At 36.4% G+C, this 19105-nt stretch overlaps 3 protein-coding genes across 9 annotated transcripts in view; 2 read left to right on the forward strand and 1 right to left on the reverse strand.

Annotated features, from left to right (window-relative positions):
• The window catches only part of LOC107757768 (leucine-rich repeat-containing protein 61-like), a 5960-nt gene extending 2904 nt beyond the window's left edge, over nucleotides 1-3056 (forward strand). The window contains exons 2-9 of one of the 2 annotated variants that reach the window (XM_016575342.1): nucleotides 375-470; nucleotides 551-697; nucleotides 1485-1545; nucleotides 1628-1713; nucleotides 1791-1856; nucleotides 1975-2043; nucleotides 2648-2773; nucleotides 2896-3056. In XM_016575342.1, coding sequence (XP_016430828.1) covers nucleotides 375-470; nucleotides 551-697; nucleotides 1485-1545; nucleotides 1628-1713; nucleotides 1791-1856; nucleotides 1975-2043; nucleotides 2648-2773; nucleotides 2896-3002 — 758 coding nt within the window. In that variant the 3' untranslated portion in view covers nucleotides 3003-3056. The remainder of the gene's footprint in view (nucleotides 1-374; nucleotides 471-550; nucleotides 698-1484; nucleotides 1546-1627; nucleotides 1714-1790; nucleotides 1857-1974; nucleotides 2044-2647; nucleotides 2774-2895) is intronic. The other variant, XM_016575343.1, reaches the window with a different exon arrangement.
• Nucleotides 3057-4544: 1488 nt separating this feature from the next.
• On the forward strand, nucleotides 4545-16293 carry LOC107757767 (isocitrate dehydrogenase [NAD] subunit alpha, mitochondrial). Of its 6 annotated transcripts, XM_016575335.1 has the most exons (13): nucleotides 4545-4666; nucleotides 5068-5127; nucleotides 6224-6256; nucleotides 6684-6746; nucleotides 8180-8263; nucleotides 8436-8550; nucleotides 8636-8823; nucleotides 12273-12406; nucleotides 12549-12651; nucleotides 15161-15225; nucleotides 15317-15401; nucleotides 15897-16049; nucleotides 16145-16293. In XM_016575335.1, exons 1-13 carry the CDS (start codon nucleotides 4640-4642, stop codon nucleotides 16226-16228), a joined length of 1194 nt encoding a protein of 397 aa, XP_016430821.1. In that variant the 5' UTR covers nucleotides 4545-4639; the 3' UTR covers nucleotides 16229-16293. The 6 variants fall into 6 exon arrangements, with proteins under 6 accessions (XP_016430821.1, XP_016430822.1, XP_016430823.1 ...); XM_016575336.1 differs by lacking the exon at nucleotides 6224-6256; XM_016575337.1 differs by lacking the exon at nucleotides 5068-5127.
• Nucleotides 16294-17048: 755 nt separating this feature from the next.
• The window catches only part of LOC107757766 (long-chain-fatty-acid--CoA ligase ACSBG1-like), an 8996-nt gene continuing 6939 nt past the window's right edge, over nucleotides 17049-19105 (reverse strand). The window contains exons 10-15 of the mRNA XM_016575334.1: nucleotides 18544-18722; nucleotides 18218-18451; nucleotides 17903-18120; nucleotides 17672-17811; nucleotides 17345-17591; nucleotides 17049-17213 (exon numbers count right to left, since the gene is read on the reverse strand). Of these exons, the coding sequence (XP_016430820.1) occupies nucleotides 17137-17213; nucleotides 17345-17591; nucleotides 17672-17811; nucleotides 17903-18120; nucleotides 18218-18451; nucleotides 18544-18722 (1095 nt within the window). The 3' untranslated portion in view covers nucleotides 17049-17136. The remainder of the gene's footprint in view (nucleotides 17214-17344; nucleotides 17592-17671; nucleotides 17812-17902; nucleotides 18121-18217; nucleotides 18452-18543; nucleotides 18723-19105) is intronic.

The raw sequence follows: 19105 nt of genomic DNA on the forward strand, positions 1-19105 counted from the left end.
ACATTTAATTTATAATTTGTCTTAAATCTCATTTTGAAAAAAAAAAAAAAAGAAAAAAAAAAGAGAATCAAATCGAATCGTGAAATCAAAATTGTGAATCGAATCGTGAGTTGAGTGAATCGTTATATCCCTAATATATAGTGATAAAATGTTTTGAATAAAAAAAAAAAACCTTCCTGGGCATTAAATTAAACCTAGAGGAGATCTGCAGCTGTAATCCGGTCTTTGAGAGTTCACACATAAAGCGAGATTAAAACGGTGATCACCGTTTGAACCTTTGGAATCATGGAGAGCCACATTTATAATCTCCCCTCAGTTGCATGAAGTATAATGCTGCATAAAGTATAATCTCACTCATTCTCCTCATATTCCAGAAACAGAATGTGCAAAGATCACCACTGTGCTTCTGAAGTCCCGCACCGGGGAGTTTGATTTGGAGTCCATTATGTTTCTTAAGCTTAGGAATTTAGGTAAGATGATACTGATTTTATTGTCTGCAGAATACATTCTCGAAATACACAAAAACACAATCTTGCATGTGTTTTTGCAGGAATTTATGATCTTGGATGTATAGGAGACTGTATAAACCTGGAGAGGCTGGACCTCTCTGGAAATAACATCACAAATCTGGGGCCTCTTTCACCTCTACGGAGACTTCTTGTTCTTAACTTGTCAGCCAACAGAATCTCTAATTTAGGTAATAGTTATTTCAATCTTAATTTAATAGTTCTAACAAAAACGAAAATTAGCTGAAAATTTCCTCACCCTCAGGCCATTCACGGTGTAGATGAGTTTGTTTCTTCAAAGCAGAGAAATTTGGAGAAATTTAGCACTGCATCACTTGCTCACATAAAGCAATTGCTCTGCAGTGAATGGGTGCCGTCAGAATGAGAGTCCAAACAGCTGATAAAAACATCACAATAATGGATTCCAGTCCATCAATTAACATTTTATTAAGGGAAAACTTTAACTTTACTTTAACTAACGTTTTAACTTTAAAGTTTGCTTCTAGCCAGAATATGAGTCCATAATCCATGCATAATAATGCTTTCTCCAGTGAAAAAGTCCATCTCCTGTTGTCCTCTAACATCAAAATCCACAAACATAATTGTTTACAACTGTTGTTTTTCACAGGAGAAAACACTATTATGGATAGAGGACTATTGAAGGTTTAAAGTAACATCTTCATGGATATGTTTCTTACAAACATGCAGCTTTTCACTTCTCAAGGTGTCAACTGATTGACTGTGGATTACTTGTGGATTATTGTGATGTTTTTATCAGTTGTTTGGACTCTCATTCTGACAGCACCCATTCACTGCAGAGGAACCATTGGTGAGCAAGTGATGTAATGCTACATTTCTGTTCCAATGAATATCTTGGTGTCCTGAAAAATTTTTTTTTTTCATTAACTATTCCTTTAATGTGATTATATATCTGTGATATTATATCTGACTTTCGGAGTTGAACATGTTTCTTCTCAGAACCTCTTTCCAGCTGTGAAGGTTTACTGAGTTTGAATGTTGCTGGCAATGTGATACTGAGGTAAGCAGCCTTTTTAGCTACTCATATGTATCTGCTTTCCTATCCACCTTTCTATGTCACACATGATGCATTGCACCTACAGTGTTGATAATCTTCATGCACTGAAGTCTTTAAAGAAGCTGGAGAGCATCAGACTGAAGGACAACACCTATAATTATACCAATCCAGGTTAGTGGTTTTCTGTTTTTTTTTTATTCAAATGATTTTGGAGCTCTAAATCTGGTCCTTAATTTATTTTGCTACAGTCTGCAAGAATTTATCATACCGGACTCTTATTCTTGAAAATTTCCCAAACATGAAAGTGTTGGATGGTGAGTTTTTAATGGAATTTTGCTAAACACATTTTTTGTTATTTCACATGCGGTTGTGCATTACATTTTATACTCAGTCTAGCAAGTTATCAAATTCTCTTTTAACGTGTCATTTCAGGTGAAAGGGTGGTGGGACGTGGAAGTGACTTATACCAACTATGCAAAGATATTGATGATACTATTAAAAGTATTTGCTGGAATTTTAATCCTGTCATTTAATAGATTTTAAGAGAAAAATTCAATGCACTTGTGTATTATTTTATGTCATGCAATTTTGTGTATATTGTAATATCACGCTTAAACAACTGTAATGATATAAACATTTTTTTTTTGCATCAAATGTTTGATTAATTAGTGCATGTTAACTTTGACAGCCCTAAAAATACACTTCCAACTGTACTAACAGTTTAGGGTTAGTACAATAAAATCCTAAAAAAAAATTTATAGCAGTTTCCACAAAAATATTTAAAAGAAAAATCTTTTTAACAGAGATAATTATAATAATAAGAAGAAATGTTTCTTGAGCACCAAATCAGCATATTAGAATGATTTCTGAAGATTCATATGACATAGAAGACTGGAGTTATGATGCTGGAAATTCAGCTTTGCATCACAGGAATAAATTACATTTTAAAATATATTAAAATAGATGTTATTTTAATCCAATGTTTAAAAGCACTTTTAATATGAAGTAATATATTTTATTAATGACATTATTTAATTGCTTTTTAATATTATTTTCTCTGTTTGTTTGTTTATTTATTTATTACTTATTATTTATTTATTTGTAGCAGGCATGTATAAAAATGGCCAACTGCCTGAGTTGCCAGAGACCAAACCTTGGGTGGATGATGGCTTTTGGGAGATAAAGAGGTCAAACAATGCCATAGTTGATGAAGCCTATAAACAATTCAGTGGTATGGACTAAAATCATCTTCATTCATTAATCAAAACCACTTTCTAAACCATTCTTCAAACACATCAGCAGTCACATTTCCAAAGCCCTAATTTAACATCTTTTTGGTAATCATCTCAACAGATGTTCTCCATGAATGCAGGCTGCTGAACAGTCGAGCAGCCCACGTGATCTCACAAAACGAACAGACCATCAGCTTCAAGAACCAACCAAAGCAGTATGCCGTTTAAATCTGGGAATCTCTCGATCTCATTCCATAAGAACGCATATGTTTTTTTCCACAGCTTTTTCTATGTCTTTTTAAAAGTCCATAAGCTTGATGCATCACCGGTGCCAGAAATCCAAAATGCTCCGTGTTGCCTGCAGTGTGAGGGTTTAGTTTTTGTAACTACACTTGAGTTCTTTCTGATTTTCCACCGTTTAGAGAGACCAATACTGTAGTTACACCTAATCCGATTTGATCACTGTCTCAGGAGGTTCACAATCAAGACAATTCCTCTTTGCACTCCTAACACAATGCTGTATTTAATGTTATGCTTAAAATGCTGCTATTTGTATATTTCGTAATGGTGAAGCACTTGTATTGTTTTTCAACCACTTCTGAAGCTTTCCCATGTTGCTCTTCTTGTTTACAATTTTTAGTGAATGCTTTTTGCCTTTTTATTGTATGCCTAATGTGGATGCTTTTTAAATCGCTTGTTTCATACTATATTGTTTCTTTTTATTCGCTCAAGCAGCTTTTTGTTTTAGAATACATCTAAATTGTATGATATATGATCAGCTTTGCATCTTTGTATTTACATTTTGTTGGATAAAGTACATTCATGCCAGAAGATGTCCTCGTGTCTATGTTTATTAATCCTACAGATAATGTAAAAAAGCTGCTTATTAAAAAGTGTCAGAGTTTTATGGTTAAAGTGCTAGTTTACCCAAAAAATTAACATTCTGTCCTCATTTACTCACCCACATGTTGCTCCAAACAAAGACGTTCTTTCTTCCATTGAATATAGCAGGCAGAATGATCTGAATGGTGTAAGAATTTTCAGTTTTGAGTGAATACATCTAGTATTTCACAAGGTATAAAATATTGTTCTGAACACATTCAAGAAAAACAACTCCGTCTTCTGGTCTTTACATGAATGGGCCTAGTCAATACAGGTAACAAATGTAAAACTTACCCACCTCGTGAATTCTTTACTTTCCTAAAATTCAATCACTAAAACAAAAATGATTTCGTTTTGAAGCTGAGGGGGGTAAGTCACGGTTCGCAATGAAAAGGGGGGATTTTTTTTAACGTATTTTCGTCGAAAATGTACTGTGGCATCCGGTGCAGTAGGGGGAGTTCAGCGTTCAGCATGTCTTCACAACCGAATGCAGAGAAGTGGGCTTATAGTTGCCAAGTTTAAGAAAATCCCCCTTTTGGGAGTCTTGCATGTTGATAAGCAAATCTCAGTTGTAACTTGTTGGAAACATTTGTGAATTAATAACAAAATTTATAAAAAATAAAAAACTACACCTGCATCTTCTAAACGCTGAAATCTCATAAGATAAACGCACCTTAGTAGTGCTGGAGGTCTGTTATTTTATTTATTTATTTAGCAAATCATTGTCAAATTTTAAATAAATAAAGATAGATAGATAGATAGATAGATAGATAGATAGAATAAAAAAAAAATTTACATGAAAATAGCTGCCTTTTGGATTATCATATTTGGGGGTCCGTGAGATTGAAAACCCTGCCGGTAAGGCAACGCATAGCATCCTAGTAGTGTAGTTACAATCTGGCAACCCTAGATACTCATAGTAGAGGATGAGACACCGTCCGAAGAGCTGCATTGAGAAGGCGCCTAAACACGATTAGCACAGGATGGCTGGAAACGCGTGGAGGTCAACGGTAAGAACTACATTACATGACAAACCTCAGATCATAGCAATCTGTGCTGTGTTTTGCCAAATATGACTGTGTAGTATGAATGCAAGTATATACTTAGCTTGCGGCCCTGTACTGCATGTCCTTCACACCGGCACTTACACGTTTAACACATTTAACAGCTCTCAGTCAACTCATCTACTAGTCTTTTGACAAATATAAATGTAGTTAAGAGAATGACACGATGCGTATTAATCTCGTGAATGAATCACGCCTCAGGCAAACGCCACAGATGTTCAACCTCTGCAGTCATCCTCACCATCCACACATTATTGTGCGTAATACCCCCAAATAGTATGCAGACTCAACCAGGAGGACAGTAAGGTCAGGTTATGAAATTTAAAACTACATTCTTGCTTTTTCAGCTCCTAAAACTTCTCGCGAGATGCGGCGTGCGGATAAGTGACGCGAGCTCGGCTCCGGAAGTAAGACGCGCATCTCAGTTGCTAGCGCGCAGTGGTTTATAGTCATTAAAGATGGCAAATCTGACATGGACATTAAAATAGTCAGGGAGAAATAGAGTTTAGAAATGAGTTGAGTAAAACAGCTGATTTAAATGTGCAAGGAAAACCATTAACGCTAACTAACCAACCAATCTGGTGGACGAAGGTCACCTCGACATGTTGGCTTAGTGAACAAGAGTTGACTGATGTCAAGACTAAACTAGACCAGAGACTTAATTTATGACTTCCATTATGGACTGAATGTTCTTCTAGAAGAGGAAAAGAAACATGAATATAAGTGATAAGACATGAGAAGATGCAGAAGAACCTTTTGTGTCATTCAGACTGCTGTTTTACCTATAATCTATGGGTTGTGATGTAGTTTAGATTCGTTTTACTAGTATTGGAGGAATGAAATATAAAATAGATGTAAATGATGGGGGAATCATTTCCACAGATATACAGTGGCCCCAAATGTGTTTGGACTCTTAAAGCCTTGCATGAAATGTATGAATGTCATTGGGGGAGAAAAAAAATAAAGAAGAAAAAGAAATACTAGATCTTTCCTCAAAACTAAAGTCATTTTCTTACCAAAGAGGTAAGAAGGTGCCTGAGGTGACAAATAAAAGGTGTTGTGATACTTACAAATGTCTAAATTTTGAATGTACATACATACATGTATGTATGTGTAACTGAAGTTAAAACCTATTAAACCTCTTTTTGGGTTGAAAAGAGAAAAGTGTGCTGGGTCTTAGATATTTGGATATTATTGGATATTTTGTTATCTATTGCAGTGACACAGTCATATTTAAGTGTCATTCTGAATGGAGATTAATAAAAAAAAAAATTGGCAAAGTGTCCAAATGCTTTTTTAGGCCACATATCTTGCTTCACAGTTTTATGGCACCACTCTCTCACAGTACACATTGCTTTGTGGAAAACAAAAACAAGTAATGTCCCCATCAGATCTGCTGTCTTCTTTGAGGGGTTTGTTAAAAAAAATCCTTCTCATTTGTGTGTGATCATCAGTGACCAGTAGCCTTAATGTTCTAGGCTGATTTAAACTCAACTTTTGCAGATTTGTGAAACTACACCCCTCATTTTACACCAGGGATAAGTCCTTTCCTTTTTAATAACTCCCATTTAATCACAACTAATTGGTTTGTATTTGTTTAATCTTTTGACCTCAGGATGATCCCTGCTGTAATTCACCTTTTACATGCTTGTTGCCTTAATTGCACTTTCCGCATTGTGTTCAAAAGCACTTAAAAGTTTGCATGCAGAGTTAATGGGATCATACTTAGTCTTTTAAGTCTGGCTCAGTCTAATTAACTGCTTTAGCTGCTGTGTGCTTGTTTGCAAAGAGCCACGGTGAAGATCAGCCATAGTGGCAGTCGCATTAAACACAGCGCTTTTTTAAAGCATGGTTAATTTGCTTGCATTTTAATATATGGTTTGGGCTTTGTGTATCAGGGAGTATCAGCTTAAATTTGTCTTCCAGTGTTATTGATCTGTTATCTTTGAAATTGTCTTTGCAGGTGTCCCGTGTAATGGGAGCCATAAAGACTCAGAGCCCACAGCCCAGAACCTTCTCCAGAGGCGTAAGTTCAAACCAACACGTACCATGTACCACGGTATTTGTATGGTATTTTTTGCAAACACATTGAATGTAAATAGTGTGGTACACAAATTTGTGACCCTGGACCACAAAACCAGTCATAAGGGTCAATTTCCCGAAATTGAGATTTATACATCATCTGAAAGCTGAATAAATAAGCTTTCCATTGATGTATGGTTTGTTAGGATCGGACAATATTTCGCAGATTCTAATCAAAAATTAAGTTTTGAAATATTTACGGTAGGAAATTTGGAACATGATCTTTACTTAATATCCTAATGATTTTTGGCATAAAAGAAAAATAGATAATTTTGACCCATACAATGTTTTTTTTTTTTTGGCTATTGCTAAAAATATACCCAAGCGACTTAAGACTGGTTTTGTGGTCCAGGGTCACATATGGTAAAAATTTAGTACCATGGTCAATATGAAAGTAGTTTGTGGTCCAGTTTGGTTCATTTATAATGTACAGTTTGGTTCATTTGTAAAGCTTAGCTTTTACATCACTTGTCCCAAACCATTTTTTAAATGATTTAATGTTACAAATATTAGGAAAATGGAATACAGTGACCTTAAATGTGAAAATATGCAGTTTGACAAGTAAAACTGATTAAAGTGTAAATAAAAACAAAAGATTTTTATGTTTAAAAAAAATGTTAAAAAAAAAATTCTTCTTTTCTTCAAATCCCATTTTTATAGTAGTTTTATGTGTTTAAGCCATACACTATATTGTTGGGGAAAAAAGGGTTTGGTACATAAAAGGTCCGTTTTAGTTGCCTGAAAGTAGGGCTGCACGATAAATCGACAAGCTGCGCAAAACATGCGCAAAATATGATCGTGGTTTTGCGCAGCTTGTCGGTGAACAACGGCTCTGTGTAGTTAATGCTGCTCCATGTGAAAGCCCGCAGGTGATGGAGATTTACCGCTGATTAAAGAACCGGCTTTACTGACAAGATGCGCGTTAAATATCGCATGCGATTTATCGTGCAGCCCTACCTGAAAGGCAAGCACTTGGAAGAGCTTAATGCCCAGCCTTGGGTATAAAGCTTCAATCACAAAAGAAGTCTTAAGCATTCATTTTGCTGCCAGCAGAAACTATGTAGTTGTGCCAGTTGAGTAGTTACTTCAGTCAAGATTGTTCACCTGAAGGCGTTGGTTTTTTGGCACTAGTAAAAGCAGAATGAGTCAGACCTACTCAAAACAAACAGCAAAACTTGAAATGGATGCCTTTGTTGTCCTTGCTATTCTGGAGACGTTAGTTATAGCAGCCAGCAGTGTTCAAACTTCATGACCTTTTGTACTAAAATCCTCAAATTCCTTGTCTAAACTTTATGTAGAAAGCCTCAGATTGCCAGATTGTGATACTTGTGATCCATTTCCAGATTCAGTCTTGTTTTCTGTGCTTTATTTGGACAGATTCAAACTGTAACGTTAATTCCTGGAGATGGAATCGGTCCAGAGATCTCCACTGCAGTAATGAAGATATTTGAAGCAGCTAAGGTAAGTATCTGTTGTTTTACTCTTGGGGAATGCAGCACAGGCTGCAAGTTCCAACAAGTGCATTATCCAGGTTTTCTGCATGTGTCAGGCTTAAAACTGAGATACTGTTATATTTTTTTAACCCTTTTGTGCACTATTTTAAATCTTAGTTGTGAACTTTTTCCTCACCCAGGCCCCTATTCAGTGGGAAGAGAGAAACGTCACCGCCATCAAAGGACCTGGAGGCAGGTGGATGATTCCTCCTGAGGCCAAAGAGTCGATGGACAAAAGCAAAATTGGATTAAAAGGTACATTTGCTGACTGTGTATCATATTAGGCAAATTTTCATAGTATATAGGAAACTTACATGATCAAAATTGAATTATATTACAGGACCACTGAAAACACCAATTGCTGCTGGACACCCGTCCATGAACCTGCTGCTAAGGAAGACCTTTGACCTGTATGCTAATGTGCGTCCTTGTGTGTCAATCGAGGGCTATAAGACGCCTTACACTGATGTGGATCTGGTCACCATCAGAGAAAACACAGAAGGAGAGTACAGTGGGATTGAACATTTGGTAAGTATGAGTGCTCACCTGTCTTTTAAACTGTTTACCCAGTAACCCAACCAAACCAGGGCTAGTTGCTCTTATTCTTTTGATTTCTACTTCAGAGAGCTGCATTTGCAGGAAAAAGTATGTGAACCCATTGGATTTAATGGATTTCTACATCAATTGGTCATCAAATTTGATCTGACTTTATAAATAAGTCCTTTTTTCTTTTTCTTTTTTATTGGACCATTCATCATTAAAAACTAGTTTGGTATTCTTAATGCCAAAGCATCTCAGTTAGTCTGACATCAGGATTTATGGGGTTCACATACTTTTGTCCCGCAACTGCATTTAGACCTTTAGTTCCAGTGTAGCACAATAGGATGACATTTGACTTTTGGAGCCCTCAGCAAAATGTCAAAGGTCGTGCTATTGTCATCTAATGCTGTCTTGACCAGTTTCTCATGCAGCGCTAGCGGGAATTCAGTGGCACAGCTCCTATTTCAGTGCTGTTTATTCTTTAGGTAGGTGCCACTTTAGGTAGATTTTTTTTGGGGGGGGGGATTAATACTTTTATTCAGCAAGGATGCATTAAATTTATTAAAAGTGACAGTAAAGACATGTATAATCAATGAAGATTTATGTTTCAGAGAAATTTTCACAAAAACATAAGGGAGAACAACTCATTTAAAAATTGATAAGAAATGTTTCCTGAGCAGCAAATCAACATATTTAAGTGATTTCTGAAGGATCGTGTGTCACTGAAGACTGGAGTAATTATGCTGGAAATTCAGCTTTGCATTACAGGAATAAATTACATTTGAAAATATATTAAAATAGAACACAGTTTTCACAGTATTACAGTTTTTACTGTGATTTTGACCACATAAATATAGTCTTTGTCAGAGACTTCTTTCAAAAACATTTAAAAAATCACAACGACTCCAAACAGTAGTGTAAATTTTAAAACATATTTTTACTTTTCTCAAATTTTCTGTAGATATTTAAAAAAAAAAAAACTTTCAGACCCAAAATTTTTAAATGGTAATGTACATGATGTGGTTTTATCCATAAAGCATTAAAGGGACAGTCCACACAAAAGTGAAAATTCTGTGATTAATTGCTCACCCTCATGTTGTTCCAAACCTGTAAGATCTTCGTTCATCTGCACCCTGCATAGACAGCAGCACAACTGACACGTTCAAGGCCCAGAAAGGTAGTAAGGACATTGTTAAAAAAATCCATGTGACATCAGTGGTTCAACCTTAATTTTATGAAGCTATGAAAATACTTTTTGTGCGCAAAGATAACAAAAATAATTTTCCTCACCCAGGCCCCTATTCAGTGGGAAGAGAGAAACGTCACCGCCATCAAAGGACCTGGAGGCAGGTGGATGATTCCTCCTGAGGCCAAAGAGTCGATGGACAAAAGCAAAATTGGATTAAAAGGTACATTTGCTGACTGTGTATCATATTAGGCAAATTTTCATAGTATATAGGAAACTTACATGATCAAAATTGAATTATATTACAGGACCACTGAAAACACCAATTGCTGCTGGACACCCGTCCATGAACCTGCTGCTAAGGAAGACCTTTGACCTGTATGCTAATGTGCGTCCTTGTGTGTCAATCGAGGGCTATAAGACGCCTTACACTGATGTGGATCTGGTCACCATCAGAGAAAACACAGAAGGAGAGTACAGTGGGATTGAACATTTGGTAAGTATGAGTGCTCACCTGTCTTTTAAACTGTTTACCCAGTAACCCAACCAAACCAGGGCTAGTTGCTCTTATTCTTTTTATTTCTACTTCAGAGAGCTGCATTTGCAGGAAAAAGTATGTGAACCCATTGGATTTAATGGATTTCTACATCAATTGGTCATCAAATTTGATCTGACTTTATAAATAAGTCCTTTTTTCTTTTTCTTTTTTATTGGACCATTCATCATTAAAAACTAGTTTGGTATTCTTAATGCCAAAGCATCTCAGTTAGTCTGACATCAGGATTTATGGGGTTCACATACTTTTGTCCCGCAACTGCATTTAGACCTTTAGTTCCAGTGTAGCACAATAGGATGACATTTGACTTTTGGAGCCCTCAGCAAAATGTCAAAGGTCGTGCTATTGTCATCTAATGCTGTCTTGACCAGTTTCTCATGCAGCGCTAGCGGGAATTCAGTGGCACAGCTCCTATTTCAGTGCTGTTTATTCTTTAGGTAGGTGCCACTTTAGGTAGATTTTTTTTGGGGGGGGGGATTAATACTTTTATTCAGCAAGGATGCATTAAATTTATTAAAAGTGACAGTAAAGACATGTATAATCAATGAAGATTTATGTTTCAGAGAAATTTTCACAAAAACATAAGGGAGAACAACTCATTTAAAAATTGATAAGAAATGTTTCCTGAGCAGCAAATCAACATATTTAAGTGATTTCTGAAGGATCGTGTGTCACTGAAGACTGGAGTAATTATGCTGGAAATTCAGCTTTGCATTACAGGAATAAATTACATTTGAAAATATATTAAAATAGAACACAGTTTTCACAGTATTACAGTTTTTACTGTGATTTTGACCACATAAATATAGTCTTTGTCAGAGACTTCTTTCAAAAACATTTAAAAAATCACAACGACTCCAAACAGTAGTGTAAATTTTAAAACATATTTTTACTTTTCTCAAATTTTCTGTAGATATTTAAAAAAAAAAAAAACTTTCAGACCCAAAATTTTTAAATGGTAATGTACATGATGTGGTTTTATCCATAAAGCATTAAAGGGACAGTCCACACAAAAGTGAAAATTCTGTGATTAATTGCTCACCCTCATGTTGTTCCAAACCTGTAAGATCTTCGTTCATCTGCACCCTGCATAGACAGCAGCACAACTGACACGTTCAAGGCCCAGAAAGGTAGTAAGGACATTGTTAAAAAAATCCATGTGACATCAGTGGTTCAACCTTAATTTTATGAAGCTATGAAAATACTTTTTGTGCGCAAAGATAACAAAAATAATGACTTTATTCAAAAAAATGTTTACACAAAAAGTATTCTTGTAGCTTCGTTAAAATGTCACATGGACTATTTTAACAAACTCCCTTTCTGGGCCTTGAACGTGGTAGTAGCGTTGCTGTTTATGCAGGGTCAGAAAGCTCTCGGATTTCATCAAAAATATCTTAATTTATGTTCTGAAGATGAACAAAGGTCTTATGGGTTTGGAACGACATGAGGATGAGTAATTAATGACACAATTTTCATTTTTGGGTGCACTATTCCTTTAAGTTGCCTTATAGATCAAGTCCACCATATGAAACATGTGCAAACTTAAATCTGAGTTTGTACAACAGTCATCATATCTTGCCCTTTTGTATGAGCTAACCTGACCCTGTTTTTTGAAACCTAAACATGGTTTTTCAAGATTTTGTCAAGATATGGTTATCTCAATGTTATATTTGCACTATTTTCACTCCTAATCAGATTGTGGATGGAGTTGTGCAGAGTATTAAACTGATCACAGAGGAGGCCAGCAGGCGCATCGCTGAGTATGCATTTGAGTACGCCAGGAATAACCAAAGAGCCAGTGTCACGGCCGTTCACAAAGCCAACATCATGTGAGAGTCACAAATCACATAGTAACTTTGTAGCTATGAAGAATTTCTGTATAAGTTTTTACTGATAACAAATGTCTTGTTGGATCTAATTACAAAATAATTGTAAGATATAACGATGCTAAATTCAAGTGATGTCTTCTAGGCGAATGTCTGACGGTCTGTTCCTGAGGAAGTGCAGAGAGGTTGCTGAGAATTACAAGGACGTGAAATTCACTGAGATGTATCTGGATACAGTCTGTCTCAATGTATGTTTACAAGAGAACTTCATTGATTATTCATCTGTGAAACATAAGATTTTTTTTATTAGTTTTTTATATTGTATTGTATTAAATTAGTTTTTCAATTTAAAGTTTTTCTTATATTGTATTATATTTTATTTCAGCTTTATTTTAATTACGTACACTTTTTCTTAAAGCGGCACTATGTAACTTTTGGCGCTCTAGCGGTTAATAAACAGAACTGCACACATCCCGCGGAAGAACATTCCAACCGGAGCTACTTCTCTAAGTTTATGTCTATGGCGATTCACGCAGGTATGTGTTACTCCGCAGCGGTGACGACCCGACCAGGCTACAATAGTCAAAATATAAGTACTTATTAGAAGTGTACCGTAGTGATTTGGAATAAGACAAAAACGCGGTTTGGAAGATGAATTCATGATGTACTCGCTCATTATATACATTTTGCACATTTTGAACACAGAAAAAATTACATAGTGCTGCTTTAAATGAAAATCGTTGATGTTAACGTAAAATCCCATGACAATCATTGCATTTGACTTCTAGAGGACATTGTGAAGGCAAGGTGATATGTGACAGATCACGTCTGGAGTATCAGAGAAGAGAAAAAGGCATTAAATGAGATATGAACAGCAGAGAGTCCAAAGAATCACGAGAGAAAAGCCTACCGAAACACGTTCAAGGCCCAGAAAGGTAGTAAGGACATTGTTAAAAAAATCCATGTGACATCAGTGGTTCAACCTTAATTTTATGAAGCTATGAAAATACTTTTTGTGCGCAAAGATAACAAAAATAATGACTTTATTCAAAAAAATGTTTACACAAAAAGTATTCTTGTAGCTTCGTTAAAATGTCACATGGACTATTTTAACAAACTCCCTTTCTGGGCCTTGAACGTGGTAGTAGCGTTGCTGTTTATGCAGGGTCAGAAAGCTCTCGGATTTCATCAAAAATATCTTAATTTATGTTCTGAAGATGAACAAAGGTCTTATGGGTTTGGAACGACATGAGGATGAGTAATTAATGACACAATTTTCATTTTTGGGTGCACTATTCCTTTAAGTTGCCTTATAGATCAAGTCCACCATATGAAACATGTGCAAACTTAAATCTGAGTTTGTACAACAGTCATCATATCTTGCCCTTTTGTATGAGCTAACCTGACCCTGTTTTTTGAAACCTAAACATGGTTTTTCAAGATTTTGTCAAGATATGGTTATCTCAATGTTATATTTGCACTATTTTCACTCCTAATCAGATTGTGGATGGAGTTGTGCAGAGTATTAAACTGATCACAGAGGAGGCCAGCAGGCGCATCGCTGAGTATGCATTTGAGTACGCCAGGAATAACCAAAGAGCCAGTGTCACGGCCGTTCACAAAGCCAACATCATGTGAGAGTCACAAATCACATAGTAACTTTGTAGCTATGAAGAATTTCTGTATAAGTTTTTACTGATAACAAATGTCTTGTTGGATCTAATTACAAAATCATTGTAATATATGAAGATGCTAAATTCAGTGATGTCTTCTAGGCGAATGTCCGACGGTCTGTTCCTGAGGAAGTGCAGAGAGGTTGCTGAGAATTACAAGGATGTGAAATTCACTGAGATGTATCTGGATACAGTCTGTCTCAATGTATGTTTACAAGAGAACTTCATTGATTATTCATCTGTGAAACATAAGATTTTTTTTATTAGTTTTTTATATTGTATTGTATTAAATTAGTTTTTCAATTTAAAGTTTTTCTTATATTGTATTATATTTTATTTCAGCTTTATTTTAATTACGTACACTTTTTCTTAAAGCGGCACTATGTAACTTTTGGCGCTCTAGCGGTTAATAAACAGAACTGCACACATCCCGCGGAAGAACATTCCAACCGGAGCTACTTCTCTAAGTTTATGTCTATGGCGATTCACGCAGGTATGTGTTACTCCGCAGCGGTGACGACCCGACCAGGCTACAATAGTCAAAATATAAGTACTTATTAGAAGTGTACCGTAGTGATTTGGAATAAGACAAAAAGGCGGTTTGGAAGATGAATTCATGATGTACTCGCTCATTATATACGTTTTGCAAATTTTGAACACAGAAAAAGTTACATAGTGCTGCTTTAAATAATCATCTATTTAATACGTAATATCTTTTATATATCTGGTTAACAATTACAACAATGCACTGCATGCATAATATGCAGTGCTGCATGCTCTGAGTTTCAGTTTGGCCGTTTTTAGTTATACTGTGAAATATGGAAAATACAGAAATCTTGTGCATTGCATTCACACACTGCGAATACAGTTTGGGCTTGGCTTCCCTGTAGTTTAATCCGCATTTGAAAATAAATGTGGTTCCCCTTTTCATGTAAATTAAATTTCATGAGGATCAACGTTGTAATAATTCTCAAACCATTTTATAATTTATGTGAGTTATTAGAAGACCTGCTCAATGTAGTGACCCAGAAATCATTTTACTTTCACAGCCTTTACATTACTTTGTATTGTGATTATCCACTAGATGGTGCAAGATCCTTCTCAGTTTGATGTACTGGTAATGCCTAATCTTTATGGCGACATCTTGAGGTGAGTCTGTATAAAGCATCATTTGATAATATATATGATATGATTATATCTACAAAGTGCAAGTCTCACCAGTCTTTGATTTGGGTTTCAGTGATCTGTGTGCCGGATTAATTGGGGGTCTTGGAGTCACTCCCAGTGGAAACATCGGAGCAAATGGTGTCGCCATATTTGAATCAGTATGTATTGGACTCTGATGCAATAGCTTCACAATGGAGTGATTGATCAAATAGCATCATTCCATATATGTGACCCTGGAGCACAAAACCAGTCATAAGTAACACTGGTATATTTGTAGCAATAGCCAACAATACATTGTAGGGGTCAAAATTATCAAATTTTTTTAATGCCAAAAATTATTAGGATATTAAGTAAAGATCATGTTACATGAAGATGTTTTGTAAATTTCCTACCGTAAATATATCAAAACTTAATTTTTGATTAGTAATATGCATTGCTAAGGACTTCATTTGGACAGCTTTAAAAGCGATTTTCTCAATATTTTGGATTTTTTTTTTTTGCACCTTCAGATTCCAGATTTTCAAATAGTTGTATCTCGGCCAAATATTGTTATATCCTAACAAACCATACATCAATGGAAAGCTTATTTATTCAGAATATCAATTTAGTTGGTCCAGGGTTACATATCATAATCCATTTTTTTTATGTGTTAGGTACACGGAACTGCCCCCGACATCGCAGGCAAAGACCTGGCGAACCCCACCGCCCTTTTGCTGAGTGCCGTCATGATGCTGCGCCACATGGGACTTCATGGGCACGCTAATAAGATTGAGACGGCCTGCTTCGACACCATACGGGAAAAAAAGGTAGGATCAGTCATTGAATATGAATTTAGCTTCTAGCTTCTACCATCAAGACAGAGCTTGTTTTTTTTATGTCTGTTACCCATCTAATATTTCAGGTTCTGACTAAAGACCTCGGTGGAAACTCTAAGTGCTCAGAGTTCACAGCTGACATCTGCCGAAGAGTGCAGGACATGGATTAAGGCTTTTCTAGTGTGTATGTTTGGATCTGATGCCTAAAGAACTGACAGTCAAAAAAAAAAAAAAATCTTCGTATCATTCTGGTATCTGCACACAATTCTACTAAGTGTCTGCATTTTCATTTCTCCAGAACCGCAAAGCACTGTCTTAAATTCTTGTCCTTCAGTGACTGTATTTGTGAACTGTTTTAATCTGTCAAAAAGGAACTACATAATCTAAGATAAACTGTATTTATTGACTGGACACTTTCTCTGGTTTGATGTGTTTTGAAAATTTGCCATTCTGTCATATGACAGGAATAATCTTGTCCAAATAGTAGAGGCGTAAATACATAAAGGGTATTTTGAATTTATTTTTTTTTTATTTTTTTTTTGCTTCAAAGTGTGGTAAATCCGTTAAAACGGTGAATATATGTTTCACATTTTTATGCTTAAGCTTTTACATCAGCTATGAACTTTGCATTATGGTTAACAATTAATATAATTCAAACAGTTCTTGACCTTTGCTGTGTCAAATGACTGTACTATCAAGACATAACTTTGGATGGATATATATATGTCTATTTTTATGGACAAAACAACCCATGTCTTTATTTTTACAGAGCACTATTATAAGATCATTATAATAATACTGCATAAACTAACATTACCAAATACAGTAAATCCATAGACAAAGTGACAAAGCACAAGTTTTATTTTTAAGATCTGGGCAAAACATACAAGAATATTAAACATATCCAATTTACATGGAAGACAATTAACAGTATGTTTAATGATAGAAATTAAAAAAATTAGGGCACTTAGTGTTTTTAGATTAAAAAAATAAATCATTAAAAATCTAATTTCTACAATATGATTGGCCAAAAAAGCAACAGTATCTTTAACAGAGATACAGCCAGTCTGGAGGTTGTCTATTCTCTGTAAAAACTCTCTATTTCACCGTGATATATCTGCAACACCACTGGGCGACGTAGTTTCATTGTAGGACCTGAAAAGTAACATAAATCTGTTATCTTTTGGAAATAACTATTGTTCCAATTTCAATAGAAGTAAAGATCCATCAGAAAATATATTATTTTTGTCCCCATTGGATAAAAGTAATGTGTGCACAGCACTCACCTAGTTCTCCTCCAACAATTGAGAAATCTTTCCCTAATATGGTCCATTTTTGAATGCGCTGGGCATTTGAGGTTGCTTTTGAGTTGACCCGTGCGATGCCCTCTTCAATGGACTGGTACACTATTTTGTCTTTTCCTCCAATGATGCCTGACACCTTTGTCGATTGGCTACCAAGCCGCTGACAGAATTCCACAGCCTCCAAGCTAAGAATGTCAGTGGGTTCTGTAGTCTCCGGATTGATTGTGCACTATCCAAGGAAAGGAATAATAGATTAACCTAAATGGTTTGAGTTGTTGAAGCCAGAGCCTTTCTCAAGGCATAGTTTACCTTTAGCGTTAGCAGCATGGACAGAAATTTCCTCTTGTCTCCAATCAGCATGGCATTGCTGATGATTGGCAACTCCTGTTTTACAGCATCCTCTATGGAAAGTGGGGCAACGTTCTCTCCTCCAGCCGTGATGATAAGCTCTGAATGGAAAGAGATTGAATGGAAATGCCATTTTAAGCTAACCCGGATCCAATTATAGCATCAAAGTTAGTAAAAAATAGCATCCTTTACCTTTTATTCTTCCAGTGATGTAAAGAAAGCCATCTTCATCTACCTTTCCCAAGTCTCCAGACCGGAGCCATCCATCTTCATCCAAAGCCTCCTTTGTTTTATCCTCCAGGTTGAGGAATCCCATGAAGACATTGCGGCCCCAGAAACACACCTCTCCAATGCCATCAGCATCTACGTTTACTAGTTTGTATCGGCAGCCCGGAACCACTTTACCACAGCTAGAAGAGTTTTGGGAATTGTTACACAGTGAACTTGTTGATCATTGGCCTTCAGATTGAAGGTACTCAACCTGTAAGTTGAGGTAAGAAGGCTTGCCTTGAAAATCGGTACACTTTTGGCCCAGACATAAAGTGGGGTCCTGAGCTTTCACTCATCCCGTAGGCTTCATACAGCCGAATGTTGAGGCCAAGGAAGAACTGAAGAGTTTCATTTCCAATAGGTGCTGCTCCCGAGAAGAACTTCACACAATTGGAGATGCCCAGCTCAGCACGAAGCTTCTGCAAGACCAAACTGTCTGCAAGAGTGAAGAGGAATGACTTCTCCTCATCCCTAATTTAAAGAAAATGATCATAAACATAAGAAAACTTCAAATAACTTCAATGCAATGTGGACAGTGATATACTGTAAAACAAATGACGTACTTGGTAAGCCTTTGATTAGCCTCCAGACTAACAGACATGGCCCATGTCACCAGTTTCCTTTTCATGTATCCACACCGTGAAATGCCTTCTTTGATCTTTTCCATAATTTTCTCCCAAACACGAGGAACGCCCATGTGGGCTGTAGGGGTTACCTCTCGAAGAGTGTCTACTAAACTCCCCTAAAAGGGAACATAAAATTGAATGTAAACACCAGAGCAATGTAGAGTACAATTCGATCCTTTACAACAGTTGACTCCTTGACAATTCTGGCAGTGTGGCATGGTGCATTATCCTGCTGGCAACGACCATCACCGGCAGGGAACACCATTACCATGAATGGGTGCACTTGGTCTGCAATGAAGTTCAGATACCTCATAGCAGTCAGGAATTGTGCTATTGGGATAAAGAGGCCTAAAGTGCCCCAAGAAGACATTGCCCACAGCATAACTGGAACTGTGTCCACCCAACAGTGCGTCCAGGTGCCATAGCCTCTGTTGGTAATCGGCGTATCCGCACTCAGCCGTTGACGTGATGCACCGGGAATCTTGGATTGGGGGGGGGG

This window comes from Sinocyclocheilus rhinocerous, unplaced genomic scaffold (assembly GCF_001515625.1).
Source record: "Sinocyclocheilus rhinocerous isolate Xijiao unplaced genomic scaffold, SAMN03320098_v1.1 scaffold204, whole genome shotgun sequence".
Taxonomy (NCBI): domain Eukaryota; kingdom Metazoa; phylum Chordata; class Actinopteri; order Cypriniformes; family Cyprinidae; genus Sinocyclocheilus; species Sinocyclocheilus rhinocerous.